The following is a 22017-nucleotide window of genomic DNA, read 5'->3' as shown; positions in this document are numbered from 1 at the left end:
GAAATGAGCATTTTAGCACTCCTGTTTCCCTCGTCTTGAAGTCAGTAGGTTTTTTAAATGGGTTTTAATTTTTTGGTTTTTTTTTAGATATTTGCTTATTGTTTTGTCATTTCTTTCTTGGAGTATCTTCAAATGCTTCATGTGCCTAAAATCTGTACAACCTGAGCCTGATGGTTATGTAAATCAATAAGCAACTGCCAACTGCATTAGCTTTTTAATTCTGGCGATTGCATTAAGGCTTCAGTAATCATAAAAGTTATCTTGCTGGACAAAACATGTTAGGATCTAAAACGTTTGTTTGCTACAGAGCTTATTTTCCACAATAATCCAAAATTCAATGGAAAAATCCCATAGGCTTTTTGGTGAGGGATCCAAGGTGACGCTTACTTTCCTGTTGGCCTCCAGAAAATGTCATCCCTGGGGTATATAAAGATGGACATCATGACAGCTCCCCAAAAGTGAAGCCAAAACATCATGATCACGCCCTGGTGGCTGACTGCAGTGTGGGTCATGTCCATACAAAGAAATAAGTTGAATTAATTATAATAGTTTTATTTGGGTTATATTTAGATGTAACTGCTAGTGATGGAGGATTTTCAGCCATTTTGCCACTGGGATGTTTCCACAGCAGTTCTTTCTGCTACGTGGGGAATATTATGGCCCTTATCTAAAATATGAAATTACAAGTCAGTGGTTGACTGGACTAGTTTTCCTATTGTGGAGCTAGTAATTGCATTCTGAACAATGTAATGGACAGTGTTTAGCACAATCATAATCTAAGTTTAGTGTGCCTGCTAACATTTGCTAATTAGGACATTAGCAAGTACTGTACAAAGTGAAAGTGAGAGATGGTGGCACAACATGGAAAACCAGGGGAACACCACCTTACATAACACATTAAGTTACTCTAAGAAACATAAATGTTTTTACCAAAATGTTGTCAATACATGTGACAAATGTTAAGATATTTTATCATAAAAGTGAAAACTTTGACGTACTTAGTGGCATACAGTAAAAGACAGATGATCGCCAAAGCCAACGTGTTCTCACTCCCAACTTGTAAAATATCACTGCTTGGTCAGTAGACTTTCACATTTACATATGACTTGCTAAGTATCCTGGGTGCATCTGCTGTTGATGTTTTGGGACGCTTTGTCTACTTACACCTGTTACCTGCATTGTGTCTTTTCAAACTACACTTTCAGTTTCACAGACTATTTATCTGCTCTTGAGATAAAATGTCTTTTTCAAAATACAGTTACAATGTTGCTTAAAGACCTCATATTTAAATGTATTTCCTTGTGCAACAAAAACACGTGGTTAGGTTTAGGCAACAAAGGCATTTGTAGGTATGGGCAACAAAGGTACATGGTTAGGTTCAGGCAACAAAAGCATGTGGTTAGATTTAGACAACAAAAGCAGTTAGGTGGTTAGGTTTAGAAAGAAAAATCATGGTTTGGAAGCAAACACCTAGCTCCTGGAGGAAAGTTTAGTGTTTTTTGGACCCATCTACCAAAGGGTTAATGGTCTCTATGGGCACTTTCCAGCTCCTCAAATTACATTGTGACCTGGTGGCACTTCAAACGGACACCATCTGGCAGCATGATGTTGGAGGGGTTAACAAAGGCCTCTAGTGCAAATAATAAAAAATGTTTTTATACCTCTTCCTCTTCTCCAGTTTCGGAAAAAGCCTAATCCACTTGATGATGAGGTTCCAGCACTGGTGCTCTTAAACAAGAATAAAAGCAAAAACATAAATAAGTGCAATATTGGATTCTGCTAACAAAAAAATGACATGATTTAAAAACCTGTTCTTACCCTTGTCCCAGTTCCGGAACTTTGTGATATTGCTGCTATTTCTGACCGCACCTGAAAAGTTAATTAAAATGAACACACAAAACTCAATCAACTTTGTTCAGAGGGTCAGGAGTTCACATACAGTAGTTTTCTAAACTGCTGTGCAGGGTTTTGCATCTGGTAAGCAAATCCAAATGGAATCTGCAGATTTTTTTTTCATTTTTTAAAATTTTTTTTTACTGTTTTCAGCAGTGATACAAAATGAAGAAGGAAGTGGAATGTTTTGAGGCTTCTAATGTGACAGACAAAATAGCATCTCTGTTCATTTGAATTGTCGGAAAAAATCTGCACAGGTGTTGTCGGAATTCTGCGGGCACAGATTCCATGTGGGCCTGCTGATAAGCCTTCAGACTCATAGATATTTCACTTTTACGTAAGAACCACTGACATTACATCCACAGATACATTTTCTTTTTAAATGCAGTGCAATTTTCAGTCTGAATGTCAGCTTAGTCTGTGCGAGCTTTTACTCAAGATTTAAAATGAAGATATTATCTCTAGATCTCAGTAAAGTCAAAATAGTTACTGTTATAATGTCCTTAAGTGTGATCTGCTTAATACTTTCTGGAGATTCTCTTTTTTGTTTTATTTTCAACCCAAGTTTAACCAGGTAACTCCTGTTGAGATCAAACAATAACCAGAATAAATTACAGAGATAAGATATTCAGTAACATGTAGAAATATTACAACACCATGCACGGTCACTGCAATCAATGTCTCATGGTCTCATTGTCATCACATGTGAGAAATTGAATAAACTCCAATCAAGACTATAGGAGAGTTTAACTCACTGCCTAGTTGGGGTTGCTACACCTCGGCGAGGGCAGTACAGTCACAAGTACCATCCGAATCATTCACTCTTTTGCCCTTTAAAATCAGGCAGAGACCAATTTTATTTCAATTTTTTTTAAAGGCTATGCCAACTGAGGGGAGCAGAGCACATAAAAGTTAGTTTTTTTCCAGCTCAGTCTGTGAAATGGGAATAGACAGGACTAGATCTTGAGATTTCAGACAACATCTACAGCCAGATCTCTGCTCAATCAAGGTGCAAATGTATGATGGGAGTTTCCCCAGTATGGCTTTACAAATAAACAAATATCAGTAACCAGCCCTGGAATAAAGTGCACAGTAATGAGTGAGGGCTTTTCAATTTGTAACAAATCTCACTGCACTATGCTATGCAATATCTAAAATACAGATGCATTTATGTACAACAAATCACCATAATCCAGAACTGGTAAAAACATAGCAGAGACTATTCTTCTTCTGGCCTTAATGGTGAAAACTTGTTTCTGAAATAAAACCCTAACTTCAGCCACAGCCTTTTAGGAGGATGATCAACCTGAGGTTTAAAAGAAAGGGAGTTATCCAGCTAAATACTGACATATTTGTAAAAACAGACTAGTTCTAACTTCTTTTCCCGTGCAGTAAGAACATCAAGAGTGTTTACAGGCGTGTTTCTTGCTTTTGAGAAATACATGATCATAGTTTTATCAGCATTTAAAGCCAGTCTGCAGTTTGGCCACAGCCTCCATAATGAGAGACCCAGCACAATAAATGACTGTACCATCCACATAAAAATGAAGGCTGGCAGTATCCACATTTTGACATAGACTATTAATGTAGATTGAAAATAGCAATGGGCCCAAGACAGAACCCTGGGGTACACCCTTACAAGTATTTAGCCAGTTAGAGGTGAGCTCATCAAATTCATTACTTTATGTCTACTTTTCAGCAGGAAATTGATATAATAAACATCAGCAACGCAACATCAGAAAAATGAAAAATGTGGATTCTAGCTGTGAGTGGATTCTATACATTGATTAAGTCAGCAGTTTATTAAACTTTTGAATATAGAGATATACATACCTTTTTGTCCAACAGCGTTCCAAACACCAAAATGAAGAATCCCTTCAAAGACAGACACACACAGTAGCATCACTTAGGAGAGCTTCATTGAGTACATTTACAAAATTGGTTGTTCCACTACTGCTCCCATTTACTTACAACTCAGCCTCCCTTTCTTCTTAACCACCTTTGTTAAAAGACTGTAGTTGCAATATTGGCGCATATCCAAAAACCTGCTGATATCCTAATCTCTCACAATGTTTAAAAGCTGATGTGTTTCTCCTCCAGATCAGAAATGTGGGCTTTTCCTTTGGGCATGCATCTATACACCAGCCTTACAAACTGTTGGTGAGTTGGTTTGTGTACAACATATCCATGACAATGCTCAGACAGACAAGAGGCCGTGTGTAGCAAACTACAGTTAAAACCCCAAGAGGTGCACATTCTGAATGTGCTGTATACATGTCGAGATAATGTAATAAAACACCTGAATAATATCAGAATACCCCACTTCTTATATGAAAAATGTTAAATTCAGAAGAAGGCCTGATTAAGAATATTAAAATGGAATATGCTGTTTACATGACCTGCATCAAATTCAGAATATTGTCATATTTGGAATATAGTGGAACATCAGTGTGCATGTAAACATAGCCAGTAACAAAAGGTAAATCCAGTATTCAAATCCATAGAATAATTTTACCACAGTATACAGTGATATACTGATCAGTATTATTAACTACCCTTTTACCTGCAGTGAATTGAAGAATGCAAATGAACCATGGATTCCTTTGTTGTGTGGGTTGGTCATAGTTCCGACTCCCAGACTCCAAGTTAATCCAAAAATTGGTGTAAGGACAGCCAAACTCCTGATAATGACCACCAGAACATTCCTCTCAGCTGCTTGTGCAGCGTCTCCCACAGCCCTTCTCCTCAACATTTTGTAAATCACCACACATAGTATTATAAGGTTTATCACCACTATTAACAGTGCAGGGATCACAAAGGCCAGTAGAGGTTTGGAATCGTCGAAGTTTAGCCAGCAAATCAACTGGGTTGGAGTCTCACGGATGTACTCTTTGTTGGGTGCAGTTACAGCTATAGTTATAATTGCAATGATGAGGGGTGCCCCGTAGCCGAGAGAGAAACCAATTGCCAACATAGAATTTTTGGACAACCCTTCGAAGACACTGACTGTGCGGTAGAGCAACAGCAGAGCTGAGGCAAACATCCAGAAGAACAGGGCTAAATAGAACAAGTGGATGAAAAATGTGGCCGCACTGCATGCTGATCGGTCTTTCTTTTCTGCTTCTGAAATGGCTGCTCCAATAATAAACCAAATGTTTGCAATCAGGAGAGACACAGCGATGTTAACGATGGAAACATGGCGTAAGTAAGAGGTGTTGTTCTTTCTTATTTTTCTCCATATGACAGCTTCAATTATGAGGCATATAACCAAGGAAGCCATGGATATTCCAACTCCAATGTAGGTAATAAATTCCAACACAGGGTCATTTGGACTGAAGGGTGACATGAGCATAGAGAACGAGGTCAGGTGGTTGCAGTTGCAGGTGACAGTGTTGTTGTCGTCTACCAGCTCGCAGCCCTCATCGTCCCATCCCCCGAGACCATCAAAGAGGCTGAAGTTCCAAAAAACACACTGAGGTTTCTTCAAAGTATCGTTTAAAATATCAAAAGTGAATGAAACATTATTGACAGTTCCATCAGAGTAAACAAGTACAACTCTCCCATTGATGAAGTTAGAGGTTGAATTGTTTTCATCTCTTGCAGGGAGTACATTTTCCATTGATGCAAATGTTATCACAGTGATGGACTTATTTTCTCCATCAGACTCTGGTATGTCTGTCTCCACGGCTGAATCCAAGATTTCAATATCAGCATTAAAAGTGTCTGTGAATGTGGTTTTGTTTAAGAGAATAAAAGGTGTGTCAATATTAAAGGAGTCATTGGTAAGGGCCTTTGTTATGTCCTCAACAGACTGCAATAATGTTGAGCTGACGCTTCTGGCTGTGGGGCTGCTTGTTTCCGAGATGTTTCTGGTGTCATTGGCGTTGAGAGAGTTCCATGAGTCCCTTGATCCACTTGAGGTGAGGATACCTACAGTTAAAAGGACATCCTATATTGAAGGGAAAGAAGATATTAGATCATGTGAAAGATAGTGTATATTGTTTAAGACAGGTGTAAACCTTAGCAGACTGTAGCCCTGTTTCCACCAAACACTTTCAGTATGGTACCTTTGGAACCTAAAGTAACCCTTCAGACATGGTACCTAGACCCTAGGTCTGTTTAGGGTTTTCACTGCAAACAGTACTCTTAAATGTGGATGAGGTTGTTGCCACTCACTGCTCCATCCGGCACTCACTGTATTTCCTCTGAACCTCTGACACACAGGGAAGTCTGCACCTCGTTCAAAAAAAGAACAGGCTTGACTGAGAGTCTCTCTTGATGGGCAGTGTTGGGCTTTTACTCAAAAAATGTGATATATTACTCATTACTCTTTTCAAAGGTAATAATATTACCTTAGTAATTACTACCTGCCCAAAGTAATTCATTACACTACTCGTTATGTTACATTTCCGTTACACCCTTTTAAACTAGTAATTGCGTACTTCCACAAAATTCAGATGTGTGCCTCTGTGTGAATGTTTATTTTATTTTATTTTATTTTTACCTGGAGGTCTTTAGTTGTCTGTGACTGGTATTTTCCTAAGGCTCTGCCTGAAAGATGGAGAGTCACTCATGGAGCAACCTTTTCATCCTCAACATATCCAACCATCAGTTACATTACTTCTTTCTAGCTGCAGCTGCCCACAATTAAAATCCAGTTTTGGTTGTTTAGCTACAGCCAATGTCCACGAATGAGGAGGGCACACCTTTGGTGGAGTGGATTTCCTGGAGCTTCACACTGTTGCTCTGTTATTCATAGTAGGTGTTTCAGACCAGAGGTTTGAGGATGTGTATTTCACAGTGGAAAGAGTTTTTGACTACCCTCAGCAGCAGTGTTTTATCATCTTTCCTCCCAACAAAATCAAAGTAATGTAAATATGTCCAGCCTCTAAGGTAAGTGTTTTCATCTTCCAAACTGGCTTGATGCTTTGTGACATGCCTGTGCAGCATGGCGATCACAAAAATGAGTCCACTGATGTGTTTCATTTCAGTAGTGGGGTGATAACAAAAGAATCGTTGTGATGTGTTAGTTGGCTTTGGTGTTACTGTAATATTATTTCTGAAATTACATTAGTAATTAGTTATGCTACTCATTACTTGAAAAAGTAATATTATTACTGTAATGTGTTACTAGAAATGCATTACTGGTCAAACACTGTCGATGGAATATTCAAAAATAGTGGGTTTGTGCATTCAGTCCCTCTCAGGCAAGCACAGGGGTGTAGTGTTCCTATAGCCCGCAGGAATGATGCTCTGTAGCGCTTTTTTTCTCCAAGTGAGGATTAGAATATATATGCAGTTCACATAATCTGGTCGGAATTAATATATCTTTTTAAACTCTTAAAGATCCACTAATCACTAAAAGTGTATGTCATTGCGTACGTCGGCATTGAGCAATCAGAGCTTAACCGCCTGCAGCTTGTTCAGAATGCAGCAGCCCGTCTCCTAAACTGGGACAAAGAAACGCGAGCACATAACTCCAGTGCTCTCTTCACTTCACCTCTATTTGGTCTTTTCCCTTTGTTATATTTCACTGTATAAATGTTTTTTGTGTGTTGTTGTTGTTGTTCTTGCTTATTTAACTGTAAAGCACTTCGGTTGGCCGTTGGCTGTTTAAAGGTGCTATATAAATAAAGCTGACATTGACATTGACATTGACATTAGAGACAATAAAAACTAATGTATGGTCAAAGTTGTCATGTTGAAATATATGGTGTGTTGATGAATTCACTTCATCAACTCATGAGTAACTTTAAAAGTTTCACCTTAAAAGTTGCCAGCAGACAGCCCAGTTAATTATGTTATTTCTGAGTCTACAGCTGCTGCAAAAAGCAGCAAAACATCCTTTCATTTTCTAGTTATAGTTTACTCATATTTGTAAGACCTGCCACTGTATGAAAAGAGATTACATAATCAGCCCTGAGCAAGAGTGACTGTCCGCTCTTGACCAATCAACAGACAGCAGCGTAGATACCCCAACAGAGGGATGACCAGAAATGGTGCATGGTAGAGAACAGTTCCATTGGTACCATCCACAACTTTTGACAGTGGAAAGCGAAAAAATTGCGAACACAACTGAACTGCACTGAGCTGAACTGGACTGCTTGGTGGAAACGGACTTAATTCACATACCTCCATTAAAGTTTCATTTATTGGGATAGCAAGTGACGCGTTGGCTACATTGTTGAGTATATCAACAATGGCACTGATGTCTAAAGGAGATGCAACCACTTCGTTGGTGAAATTGACAGTGACATTGCTGAGTTGGTCCAAGAATACTGGTAAGGAATTGTTATTCAAGAACTGTGAGATTTAAAACAAACAGACAAAACAAAAGTGTTAGTATCACACACTATCTCAAACATCAAATTAAAGTTACTCTGTGTTTTGTGTTTGGATTTCATTGACAACTGGGAGTAGTACAGATGTGGTGCAGTGTGACACAGTAGCCCCTTTTAGATAGGAATTGTGCAAATTTGCAGGAAAGCCCAATCAGTCTTCTTTCAGCATTGGCAGTATAAAAGCAAAGTGCGGCAAAATGCTGCCTACCTACTTTTGTTTATACAGAATGCACCTTTTTCGGGGCAATGGGGGGCGTGAGCAAGTAACAAAACGTGAAGCTCAGTGTGTGATGTAAACAGTGACGCGGGAGGGAAGCCTTATTCTGCTATATCTTTCTGACATCATACGGGTTACTTCAGATAATACACACACCAAATACATGACCAACAAATTCATTATTAAACTAAACTATCTTGCGGTATGATGAAGTAGTTAAATCCATTCATAAATTCATTTGAACTTTTTCATGCACTACAAGATAGTTAAGTTTGAGCTCCACCATTGAGAGATTATAAGTAAATCTAAGTACACTTTGAAGATGATACTACTATATTTACAGAGGCCCCATGCCTGAGTTTGCTCAATGCCCCCACATCACTAAATCTGCCCATGTCGATGACATCATTTGGTTTTAGAAACAACTGGAGAAGTAGGTCACCTGAGACTGCTCAAGCAGCTCCTGAACCTGTCGTAGGATGCAGTTTTTTTGCTTATTCCCCCATGTACGATTTTGCAAACATTCTGCTGTGATGTTCCCCTCCTTGCCTTCCTCCCCTTCTTCTTCTTCACAGGGAATTGTAGCCTTATCACCTCTATTACCAACACCAAATGTGTCATCGTTACAGAGAAAATCTAGAGAGAGAGAAAAAGGTTTTGCTCTCAGTACTCACATACTAATTAAATAAGAATGATTTTGACCTGAATCTTACTGAATGCTCTGTAATGTCTGGATCAGTACTCACCTGTGCCTCTGAATAACTGCAGTGTTATAGTTTTGTTAAATGTTTCATGGTTTTTCGCTTGACAAGTGAACGTCTTTTGCCCATTTTCACAGTCAGAGGCAGACATTATAAACGGATGCGTGATTTCACTGCCAGTTTCTAAACAGAAAAAAAAGGCACTCAGGTTGCAAAGACTAGCAACTTTCACAAGTAGAATATAATTTATATGTATACACATAATATCAAATCATTGTCTGTGAACTACATTTATACGTAGAATTTTCTCCAATAGCTGATTTCCTTTTTGGTACTTGTGTTTCAGGTTTACCTGTAGTGGACAATCCTTTAAACTCAACCTCATAGGGGCTGTTGACAGAACACTGCAGGAGCTGTTCCTTTCCAGCCTCACATTGAACTGTTATTGAGACTGGTTTCACTTCGATCAGGGGTGGGTTGAATGTGTTTCTGATTTCATGTGACTGTCTGAAAATTGAGTTGTCTCTTCTTTTCAGCGTACATTCATAACGTCCTGAAATTAAAGGTGACCATCAATTAATGTCAAATCAATGGGAAGCCAGTGTTGCCACACCAATATTAATATACAGAAACCACCATCAAATTACAAGTAGGGCAATAATCTAAATCAGATATGCAGAGATAAAGATTTTGATATAGATATTTTTGATATAGAACAGACATTTTGTGCTGTAAGCTTTGATTTAGAAGAATTGAATGGTGGATACCTTTATCCAACTGAAATTAAACAACACGCTCACACATCTGCATTGTCAGTCACATGTCTTGTGTTCTCTTTTGGGGGTTAAAAAACAGGAGAAAATTTGTTTTATAGTTTTAATATTCATGATGGCGTCCCCTATTTTGGCATGGATCAATCAGAATATTGAGCCTGTTCCAAGTCTTCATTCATTCACTCATTCATTTTCCATATCCTGGTGCAGGGGGGCTGGAGCCTATCCTACTGTAGCTCCCATTAGGTGAGAGGCAGGGTACATCCTGGACAGGTTGCCAGACTGTCACAGGGCTGACATAGAGACAGACAAGTGCTCACACTCTCTCACATTCACGCCAGTTTAGAGTCACCAATTAAGCTGCATGTCTTTGGACTGTAGGAGGAAGCCAGAGGATTTGAACTCAGAACCCTCTTGCAGAGTCCTGCACCGGGTTAAGTGCTATATTGTTAGGTATGGGCATGGGTAAAAATAAACTACACATGGGCGGGCAGAGGATGAGAACAAAAATCTATTTTTTATTTTTGTGAATAAATCAAATGAAAAAGATCTGCAGTCGATGTGTGATGTTTTGACATCTAAATCACTATTATCAAGCCACAGTTCCTTTTGTTTTGAAAGTCAATAACACATGTCGAACCTTTGACCCCATTGTCACATTTGTCAACCACTGACTTCAGCAATGAAACTTTGCAGCTCGAGGATGAGGTGGCAGCCTACATAGAGTTCAGGACGCCCAAGGAGGATCCTTTTGAGGTTTTATGGTGGTGGAAGGAGCATGCTAAGATGTTTCCTAACCTGGCAGTGACTGCAAAAAATGTTTTCACCATCCCGACGAGTGCAGCTTAATGTGAGGGACTGTAGCCTGTGTATCTTAAATCACAGGTACGAGTATTAACATTTGCAGGTGGGTACGGCTTTGACTTAGACATAATGACGGGTAACAGGTTGGTTCTTGTGCTGAGCTTTACGGGTATGGGCCGGTGTGGGTTTTCAAAAATTGACCCCTGTAGGACTGTGCCCTCTTGCTGTGAGGTGATATTGCTAACCATTGCACCACTGTGCCACTGTTCTCATCCTAAAGTTGTCAAACACTGCCACTTTGTAAAGGATCTTTGCAAACACTGATGCCAAAAGCCAGCTTTCACAGTGGTATGATACACCGCCGGGCTGCATCAGTTTGTAACGTGGCTGAATGAAACCTTTTGCTGCTGGTTGGCTGGACGGCACCAGTCACAGCAGTATGATACGCAGAAGGGCAGAATCAGTTGATTATGTGACTGGACAGCACCTGCTGTGGCGGTATGTTATGTCTCTGGACAGCTATGGTTACTGGTAGCACAATCGAGAACAAGATGCTTCAGGTTTGTCCTTGTGGCTGGCAGAAAGTAACATCAATAAAAGGCCTCAGAACTCATCAAGGAAAGAAGATGTGTGTGGCAAAGAAAGGGCAGAGTAACCGCATTGATCAGTACTTCCTAAGAAGTCAGTTGAGTCAGTTGGATGAAGTCCAGCAACAGGTCAAAAACCACAGTTTGCAGGATATTAGTAACACTGTCACTGAGGAGGAGGAGGAGGAGGAGGAGGAGAGAGGTGCAGAGAGGTTTGGGGTGCATGAGAGAAAGAGGGGTGAGAGGGTACAGTCAGGTTAGTCTAGGCGGCAAAGAGAAATAGAGAAGTTAGTTAAGGAAAGGAGACAGTTAAGAAAGCAGTGGAAAAAGGCTACAGAAGAAGAAAGGGAGGGAATTAATGTGTTGCAAGAGGAGTTGAGAAGCAGGCTAGCAGCTCTTAGAATCTGTAAGGACAGCTTTTTTCAGGGACCCTTTTTAAGTTTGTTAAAGGATTGTTTAGCCAGGAAAAGGGAGGGCAGCTTAAAGCAGCATGGCTAGAGGTTGAGGAATATTTGAGAAATACATATTCAGATTTAGAGAAGAATAGGATAGTAGGTCTTTAACCGGATATCCCTCCATTAGGAGGGATAGAGCATGAGATGGATGTCAGGCCACCTAGGTGGAAGGAAGTTCAGGAGGTGGTCAGGCATGCAAAGGCTTCTTCTGCCCCAGGTGCCCCAGATGATATGACACTGGTGACCACAACAATGCCATGTAGGCTACTATCTCAAGTTGGCCAGCATGAAGATCAAGCCTCGTAAGTCTAGAAGCATCTCAATACGTAGAGGGAAGTTAAGTGATAGGAAGTTTGTCGTAGATGATGAGGAAATCCCAACAATGAGGGAAAAGTCAGTAAAGAGCTTAGGTAGGTGGTACAATGTGGAGTTGAATGATGATGAACAGGTGGTGAAATTTAGAAAAGATGTGGCTGAAGGACTGGATAGAATAGATAAATCAGAACTTCCATGACAGTTGAAGTTGTGGTGTTTGTAGTTTGGGCTATATCCTAGGTTAATGTGGTCACTGTCAATTTATGGAATTACAATATCAGTTGTGGAGACAATGGAAAGGGTGGTCAGTTCCTATATTAGGAAGTGGTTGGGTGCTCCTAGGTGCCTAAGCAGTGTTGCATTGTATGGAAAAGGCATACTTCAGCTGCCAGTATCTAGTTTAACAGAGGAATTTAAATGTACCAAGGTCAGGACAGAGCTGTTGTTCTCTGGGAGTAAGGACATGGTAGTTAGGAGTGTGGTTCCAAATCCAACCAAGGGGAGGAAGTGGAACCCAAGATCGGCAGTTCAGGAGGCAGAGGCAGCTCTTAGGCATGTAGAGATTGTAGGTAATGTTCAGTTAGTGGAACAAAGCAGGTCCCAAAGATAAAAGAAAGCTGGTTGTGGAACAGATACGTAGACAGGAGGAGATATTAAGGGGTGCAAAGGTAGTGGCCCAGGCTAAGCAGGGTCAGTGGTTGAATTGGGAAAGTGTAGGGGGAAGCTTAGATGGACGGACCTGTGGAGTATGGAGGAGAATCGTATTAGATTCCTGGTAGGGGTTACATACAATGTGTTACCAACCCCCCAGAACCTAAAACTGTGGGTAAATGGGGACCCATCATGCCCATTGTGTTCAGGTACCGCAACCTTAAAGCATATTTTGTAAGGCTGTAAAGTTAGCTTGTCACAAGGCCGATATACATGGCGACATAACCAGAGGGGTATTCCAGAAAGCGGGTTACGTGAAAAGTAAGTTAACCCTGAGATGAGGGAAACTCTGAGTTATCCGTTCCAGAAAGAGAGACAACTGAAACTCTGAGTCAGTCACCATGGTAACAGACTCTGTGAACATAACCTGCTCGCTGACAGGTTTTCTTCAATAAACCCTGAGTTTTTTTCTGTCTCCTCCCTCTTACACGCTGTTTAATTTCCTCATTCATTCAGTCCGTGTGAAAGCTTGTATAGAAGCGCATTAATTAGTGGAGATTTACCGTCTGTCACAGTCTAAATCCTGCTGGATATTAGTTTGTTACTCAGGACTGTCTTAAGTTACTGAATTTATGCACATCAGTCATTTCTTTGGACATCGGAATTCACCCTCAGCTCAGAATCAAACCTCTGTCCTTTTTATATTTATTATTTTTTTAACACTGTGCACAAGGATCAGACTGTCAGTGTGTTAGAGCAGCTCCCAAATGTTTATTGCACATAATGTGTAGGTCTAATTATTTAAATTTTAAAAATCGGTATGAAGCTTTAGACACGTAGTATCAATGACTAATGACTGACTGACTAATCACTGGTCGCACTGATGGAACATAATTTCTATAGCCTAATATTGGGGATTATATGTTAATATTTCTGAGTGAGCAATGGTGCAGCATTTCAGGGTCTATAAATTTACTACATTTGTAGCTGAAATAAAGTCACTGAATGCTGCTGAGTCAAGATACAAATAGATGTCCAACATTTTAAAATATACTGTATTTTAACCTCAACGTCTTTTCAAGTGCAAATCACCAAATATATTATTACTGGGTCAGACAGTTTACAGTCATGTCTTTATGTCTTTGATCTATAGCCTAGCCTATATGTTTAAAATCTTACTATTTTTCAGTTGCTGCCTCCTGTGTTTTTCCCCATCAGATTAAATCTGAACAAATATATTATTATATATTATTAATATAATGCAATGTATCTACAGCCTGATACACAGTCAGATTCCACCACTTTATCTTCATTAAGAATTATGTAAGTCTGTTAAATGATGAATAAACGGACAACACTGAGTAAAAATTTTTATTAACTTTATGGTTAACTTATTTACATTTTCCTCGCTCTGACTCAGGCTCTTCTTTTAGAGATGAATGTGCACCGTCTGCTACACATGCATTAATATCTCTACATCCACTGGATTAAAATGGAGGTGCTGTCTTTTATTTACCTTTTGCCATGGTGAATTGTGGAGTCGGAGCTCCATTGATGATGGCTTTTTATTGTCGGCTTAACTCAGGGTGAACATACTCAGAGTTGACTGAACTAACTCAGATCAGCTATTCTGGAACCAGTAATTTAGAGTTTCCCATCTCAGGGTAAATCAACTCAGAGTTCAAGGTTAGACTCAGAGTTTGTCGAACCTCCTACCTGGAATACCCCTCAGGTGTTGAAAAGTTTAGCTGCAGGTATCGAAGGGAAATGAAGACAGGAAAATTCAGAAGGTGTCAAGAATAGGAGTTTAGCAATTCAGTTTGACCTTGAGGGAGAGAAATACAGAAGTGGTAAGTTAGTAAGGAGGCAAGGGTGTGGACGCCGAGAAGGTACTTGTGATTGGGAAATGCAAGTAGATTTAGGGGGAAAGCTTGTTGTTCCCCAGGAAATAGTTTGTACCAATCAGAGGCCTGACATAGTGTTGTGGTCTGTGAGTCAACGGAAAGTTTATTTCATTGAGCTGACAGTTCCTTGGGAAGACTCAGTGGAGGAAGCCTATGAACGAAAAAAGTCTAGATATGCAGACTTAGGAGCAGAAGCTGAGCAGCGAGGATGGAAGACTAGGATTTGTCCAGTGGAAGTGGGGTGTGGGGATTCATAGCAAGATCAGCTGTCTTGCTCCTGGGGAACTCGGAGTGCGGGACAGAGTTTGAGGAAGACAGTGAAGGAAATGTCAGATGAATCAGCTAGATCTAGTCAGTGTATTTGGATGAGGAGAAATAACGTCAGTCGGGGGCCAGCAGGGGGACCTACTAAGCAGGGTACACAACTCCTAGAGCCAAACCATGATGTTTTTTTCTAAACCTAATCACCTGCTTTTGTTGATATCTCGTCGATGGTTGCAGTGTGTCTTGGAAGCGGACACAGTAGTATACTGTACCATAATATGTGGACTCTAAAGTCCACAGACAAAGCAGCAATATGTCACAACATTGGCTGATAAGTTGTTGGAATACCTCTAGTTCTCCATCTATGTAAACAGAGAACTTGTTTCCAGACAGTCAATCTAATCCCCTCATTTTAAACACCATTTGCATAAAGCAGTATTGTCAGTGTTCTATGGGCACAGTCTGCCAGATAGATAGATAGATAGATAGATAGATAGATAGATAGATAGATTCAGTGCAGCTGGCTTTCTGAAGTCAGTTTGGTGTGTGGGCATTAAGACTTTGGGGGATTTATTGGCATCTAGCAGTAAGAATTGCAGATTGCAACCCGCTGAAACTCCTCCCAATTAGAATTCCCTCAGTGCTTATTGTTCAGGAGGTTTATCCAGGAGCTGAATGATCCACAGAGGTCTCCTCCTCTCCAAAACAAACTGATTTAAGTCAAAACACTGAATACAGGTTCACATTACAAATTAGTGTTTCTTCAGTGCTGTTTGGCATGTTGGAGGTGGCCATTTCGGCCAGCGCCTGCTAATGTGTGCTCTCTTTTTTTTTCCTCTGATAACTTAAGATCGAGGCATTCAGGAAGTTTTTACTTTAAGACAAATTATCCTCAGAGGTCTCTTCCTAAACGAAGCAGGTAATTTCATTGATTCATTCATTTTCCATAACTGCTTATATTGTTAAGGGTCCTGTGGGGGCTGGAGCCTATCACACCTGCCATTGGGCAAGAATGGGGTTCACCCTGGACAGGCTGATCGACTTTCAAAGGGCTGACACACCTACAGACAATTTAGAGTCACCAGTTAACCTTGCCGTAAAGCAACAGTGCTAATTATTGCACCACCGTGTTGCCATCAGGTTATTTAAACCCATAAAAACACTGAATAATGCAGTTTCACATTTAAAAAAAAAAAAAAAAATAGCTCTCCCAGCTCTCACGAGTCATGATCTATGGTCAGCAATGACTGAAAGAATGAGGTTGCGGATACAAGCGGCTAAAATGAGTGTCCTCCGAAGGGTGGCTGGGCTCAGCCTTCGAGATAGGGTAAAGAGTACACACATCCGAAGGGAGCAGAGCTGCTGCTCCTTCAAATTGAAAGGGGTCAGCTGAGGTGGTTCAGGCATCTAATCAGGAAGCCCCCTATGCGACTCCCGTTAGAGTGGTTCCACACACCACTACCACTGGTGGGGGGCCCCAGGGCAGACCTAGGACTTGCTGGAGGGATTATATATCATTTGACCCGGGAATGCTTTGGGATCCCCCAGGAGGAACTAGAAAGCATTGCTGGGGAGAGGGATGTCTGGAATAGTTTGTTCAGCCTGCTGCCCCCCGTGACACGTCTTCAGATAAGCGATTAAAAATGGATGGATATACACTGAAGACAACATACTTATAATATTATATTCAATCTCTGCTAATATATCCCCCTCTATCCTACACACTGAACCTTTAAGAGGAGTCCTTTTGTCTTTGTCTCAGTGTTTTCCATATTTGTTAAAAACACAAGAGAAGGAGTTTGAATTTGAATATATGGTTACATAACAGACAATTATTTAGTGAATACTTGGGTATGTGTTAATTGCTGTTGCGCATTACTCAGAATGGAATGTTGACAAGCATGCATATTGAGGCTTAGTCAGCAGGAGAAAAGGCATTTCTTTCTATACTAATTGTTACCACTTTTGGTAAATGAAGCCATGCCAGCTATTTACCTTAATTTAGCCATGTGAGTAAAATCATGTCTGCATTCTTAGGTTTTGGTCAGATTACTTAACTATAACCAGTTAAATGTTTTTGGCATCTTTGGGTCAGGCTAAAGAATGGACACAGTCTAAGTGTTGGTTTTACATTGTACTACAAATATTGTTCTCAAGCCAATCAGAGTTCTGTATTTACACAGGTCAGAGCACAAGGAGAAAAGTCCTAGATGACACTTGCATTTAAGTCATTAACTGACTGCACCATATTGGATCTATTTCTTACCTTTGTCCGTACTGAAAAATTTTGACACAGTTAAGACTGATGCTCCACTGTCTTTTGAAAATTTGTGTAGCTCATCCGTTGGTATTTCTATGCTGTTGAGTCTCCACTTTGCTTCCCACTCAGTACCAAAATTAAGATTCTCTGGTGGTGGGCCACATCTCACAGTTACTGGGTTACGAAAAACTACTGGATCTGGGTTAAACCTTAAGGACTCCTGGCCTTAATGAAAACAGAAACACAAGTCAGAAAATTTGTTTGTCATATCAGACATTCCTGATATGACAGTACTTACTGTATGAGACAATTATAAAGATCAAAGCAAATTGTGAATCAAAATATTTCAAAAATGTTTACAACTGTCTTACTGTTAAATCGCACTGGGTATTTTTTTGACAGCTCTCTAAATACCCCTGCTTTTACGGCTCGAATTTCCGATTCTTGAAAAGAAGTTGCTGTTATAGTATAGTCACAGATGGTGCTTCCACTCCTGTAATGCAGAATTGAATCCCAATTATATTCGAATCACAAGCAGGTGAAATGTCATCTTTATAGGACCATATTATCTCTGCTCTGGCAACCGCCATTAACCAGTCCATCCAGAATCTCACAGGCTGTTTGTGCCTCTGGGCCAGTGATAACTGTGGCTGGAGGTATTGTATTTTCAGGTTGTCCTTCAGTCTGTTTGTCCTTCCATTTGTACGCATGCACATCCGTCTCTATGTATGACTGTCCGTCTGTCTGTCTGTCCATCTCTCCATCTCTCCCATCCTTGTGAACATGATATCTCAAAAATGGCTCAAGGAAGTTTCTTTAAATTTGGCACAAATGTCTACTTGGACTCAAGGATAAAGTGATTAGTTTTGGTGGTCAACTTCAAGGTCACTGTGACCTTGTCTTTCTCATTCTCGTGAACATGATAGCTCAAGAACAGCCTCAGGGAATTTCTTTAAATTTGGCACAAACATGCACTTGGACTCACTGATGAACTGATTAGATTTTGGTGTTCAAAGGTCAAGGTCATTGTGACCTTGTCTGTTTCATTTTTGTAAATGCGATATCTCAAGGACACTGAAAGGGAATTTCTTAAAATTTGACTATGCACTATGCTAATATAGTATCCTATGACCCTGAAAACAACCAAACTGTAAATAGAAAAAAAAATTTCATTTAAGATGGTGGGTAAGATTAAAAGAATTAACTTACTCAAACCGATTTATCCTCACTTCTTTATAAGTTGAGATGAACTCCTGGCTTTTATTTCTAATCTGTTTAAGACAGTGACACAGCCTACTTGTTATCAGTTCTACAATTGAATCAGGATCAAATGTCACATACATTCATTACATCAACATTGTGACAAACCTGTATGAAAGCGACATAAGAAACAATGAGACTTACAGCGTTTAAAGTGTTCTGGTAGAGGCTGTGGGTAGGGTCATTGAATGAATTATCGAAAGATATGTCCATGGTAAATGAGAGCCTTCTCTCTGCACAGAAACAGTCGGTTGTTATCACAGAGTAGCTTTTTCAGGAGATACATGTCTTTCAATTCTCTTCATTTTATGTGTCATACCCTCTGTTGCTGTTGTTGTTGTGAATATTGGCGTTGTTGTTGTTGTGATCACTGGTGTTGTTGTTGTTGTGAAAATTGGCATTGTTGTTGTTGTGATCACTGGTGTTGTTGTTGTGATCACTGGCATTGTTGTAATCACTGTAGAAAAAGAATAAAAATCTTCAGTACTATATAAATGCTATTTTAGATCAATTAACGCTTTTAAAATTTTCCAATGAGGGTCTTCAGCGACTACAGACTCTCAGACTGTTGAATTTTACCCATGCAAAACAAAACAACATATGTTGCCATATGGGGTTGGACATTGAAGCTTGAAGCTTGAAGAGACCAGGCTTTTATTTGTTAACTTTTTGCAGATAGCTTCAGTTTTACTGGAACTGTTAAACTGGCACTGCTTACCTCTGACTGGTTCACAGAACTCTCCATCTGAAGGAAGTCCATTGATGCAGCTACAGGTCGGACTGATGACATTAGTACACGCACCGTAGATGTCACACTTGTCACGTGACCAAGCAAACTGCTCCTCACACTCACACTGCAATCCTCCAGTGGAGTTCGGAGAGCACCCTTTAAAAAGACAGAACAGTATACAAATCAGACACTGTCTGCTAAGAAAGCAATAAATCAGCCACACAAATGACAAAAGAAAACAAATAAGCAACAAAGGTTCTTACATGTGGTGAAGTTTAAATCTATAATTTTCAAAGACTGACTAATCATGTAGGGCAATGGGAAATTTCTTAATAGATGAGTGAAATTTGATGGCACACTGGAGACTGGGATGCGTAAGTCCAGGACTAAATCAATGTCCACCGGATCTGTGGAGGAGAAAAGAAGAAAATCCATCACAGAAGTCTGTTACTATTATACACACCAATATTCACACACTTTCCATTGTGTGCAATCATCATGACATGAGTTATGTTGATCTAAGTGTGCACTGTTTATCAAACTTTTCAGCACATCTTGTTGCTTGAATTGAGACTTTACATGGTCAATGCAAGATGCAGTGAAAGATCTGTAATGGTACAACAGATAATCCAAGAGTGATGCAGTTATCTTGATTCACAGTGCCAGTGCCAATCCTCAGAAACACACAAACACACAGACCTTCAGTCTCTACGTTACATATGTTATACCATTTGTTGGTGTTGGTGTTCGTGATGGTGATGGTGATGGTGTTGGTGATGGTGATGGTGTTGGTGTTGGTGTTGGTGTTGGTGATGGTGACGTTGTCTCTGTAAAAATGAAGAATAAAGACAGCATGCACTTTTAGTAACATTATAATTCTTTCTATTTTAAACATCTGTATTTTGGGGACATGAAGCAGAACAGTGGTAATCTTTCAATTAACAATTTTCATTATGTCCAGTCCTCAGTGATGACTGGACATAAGTATTTATGTTGTCTCTTGTCTTGAGAGCTTAGTCACTCTTTGTAAGCTGTATGAGCTCACAACCTCACATTTTGGAATATGTGAACCATGGAATATTCAAGAAGCTGCTTTTGTACAACTGACACACATTTGTTCTCAACTATACACCTGCAAATGTCTTCCATAGAAACCTGATGGAGGCAATATTTAACACTACAACTTGCACTATCCATGCAAAACAAAGCAACAAAAGTTTCCATACCAGGAGTCGGGTTGGACATTGAGCGACCTCTGTGGATCAAAATTGGAGATAAAATTAACATACCACGTTGTTTTGTGTGGGAAAACATCATACATTCAATAATTATCAACATTAGATTGCTTTAGAAGTGAAGTTTAACTACGTAGATGCTGCTAGCTCTAGAGTTGGTTGTTTGAGTGTAGACAATACAAAAGCAGTGGAGAAGCAAAGAATGCATGCACCAGATTAGCTCATGACAACAAATGTTGTTTGAACAGACAGTTTTACTCTTAAAATACAAATATTTACGTAGAAACATAGAAAAGATAAACTAATCCCTTTTTGGTATCAAACCTATTGATGCAAGGATCAGTCTTCAAAATGAAAATGTAGTATCGAGAGTCTCGGTATTGTGACATTGATCCGTTGCTGCCCCCACCCTCTGGAATTCCCTCCCAAAACTCATCTATGACTGCGCTGACCTCCCATCATTCAAATCACTACTCAAAACTCACCTGTTCCGTTCTGCTTTTAATGTTTAGCTATTTTTATTCATTTACTTATTTATTTGTTTTTTCACTCCTCTTTGTCTTGATGTCTTTGCTGAAAATTGTTTTTTTGATGTGTTTGAACCGTCTCTGTAAAGTGACTTTGAGAACTTTGAAAAGCGCTTTCTAAATAAAATGTATAATTATTATTATTGTTATTGATCTGCCCACCCTTAATGCTTGGTCAGTGCCCCTGAACTTTAAACCATGATGCACTCGGTACCCTCCTGTGTCAGGTTTGGACGTCCAGGGACAGCATGTCAATTTATGCTTTTTACATGCATTGTATGGTTTAAAAACAAACTTCCCCTCACAAAGGAAATGGACGGTTTCTGCCCATTAAATGCATGCACTCTGTTCTGAAAAAACAAACAAACTTAGAACATATGTAAAAAACCAAACAAAAAACAACCTGTTTTTAGGTTTACTATTTTGAGTTAAGGCATGTGATTAGGTTTCAAGAAAAACAGCATGGTGTAACTTAAAATAAGTATGTTTCTTACTAATATAAGATGAGATTTATTTTGTTTTAGTGTTGTTCTGAATGTTGTTTTGTTTTGGGTATTAGTTGAATATTTCATGATTTAGTTAATGGCTCATTATTTGATAAATACATTATTTACATTTGTTGGAATGAGGAACTATATATATACTGTACTTATAAGCTGCTTTGTAGTGTTTTGTTTACATTGGGCGGAGTGATATGTGTCAATGAATAGTCAGTTGTCGTACTTTTCTAAACGGACATGAAAAGTATTCACGTTTTCCTCAGAAGAAGTTGTATCCGTGCTGTTATTACCCACGCTACCCTATCTACAGTATTATACAGTTAATGCTAACTCAACACCAGCATTACACTAACATTAAGTAACGTCACAGCATACATCACCAGTACAATATGCTACAAATACTAGCACACTACATTGTTAAAATTCCTCAACCAAATTCTGGCTTCACATGTGAAACAAACAGCAGTCTCCAAAGTGAAAGTCCAGTGTTTGTTTAACCCACCATCCTCCCCTCTCACCTGCCTTATGTGCACTTTCTTGCTCTCACAGCCCGTTCTCATTCTAAAGTCGTCAAGTACCTTCACTCTGTCAGTGATTTTG

The 22017-nt window shown here is 39.6% G+C and overlaps 2 protein-coding genes across 8 annotated transcripts in view; both read right to left on the bottom strand.

The window, feature by feature from the left end:
- LOC125897356 (adhesion G protein-coupled receptor F4-like) overlaps window positions 1-22017 on the bottom strand; it is an 88771-nt gene that overhangs the window by 39619 nt on the left and 27135 nt on the right. For 2 of the 7 annotated variants that reach the window (XM_049590654.1, XM_049590651.1), the window contains exons 1-13: window positions 18745-18880; window positions 18570-18658; window positions 18375-18436; window positions 17537-17658; window positions 17172-17390; window positions 9505-9705; window positions 9198-9335; window positions 8894-9087; window positions 8026-8196; window positions 4457-5842; window positions 3727-3768; window positions 1819-1869; window positions 1662-1728 (exon numbers count right to left, since the gene is read on the bottom strand). In XM_049590654.1, coding sequence (XP_049446611.1) covers window positions 1662-1728; window positions 1819-1869; window positions 3727-3768; window positions 4457-5842; window positions 8026-8196; window positions 8894-9087; window positions 9198-9335; window positions 9505-9705; window positions 17172-17390; window positions 17537-17658; window positions 18375-18436; window positions 18570-18658; window positions 18745-18871 — 2869 coding nt within the window. In that variant the 5' untranslated portion in view covers window positions 18872-18880. Of the gene's footprint in view, window positions 1-1661; window positions 1729-1818; window positions 1870-3726; window positions 3769-4456; window positions 5843-8025; window positions 8197-8893; window positions 9088-9197; window positions 9336-9504; window positions 9706-17171; window positions 17391-17536; window positions 17659-18374; window positions 18437-18569; window positions 18659-18744; window positions 18881-22017 lie in introns of those variants that run through there. The other 5 variants (XM_049590653.1, XM_049590657.1, XM_049590656.1 and 2 more) reach the window with 5 other exon arrangements.
- Window positions 1-22017, bottom strand: part of adgrf8 (adhesion G protein-coupled receptor F8) — a 122970-nt gene that overhangs the window by 84919 nt on the left and 16034 nt on the right. The gene's annotated exons all lie outside the window — the stretch shown is intronic.

Source organism: Epinephelus fuscoguttatus, linkage group LG11 (assembly GCF_011397635.1).
Source record: "Epinephelus fuscoguttatus linkage group LG11, E.fuscoguttatus.final_Chr_v1".
Lineage (NCBI taxonomy): Eukaryota > Metazoa > Chordata > Actinopteri > Perciformes > Serranidae > Epinephelus > Epinephelus fuscoguttatus.
This window is presented reverse-complemented; position numbering and strand designations above follow the sequence as displayed.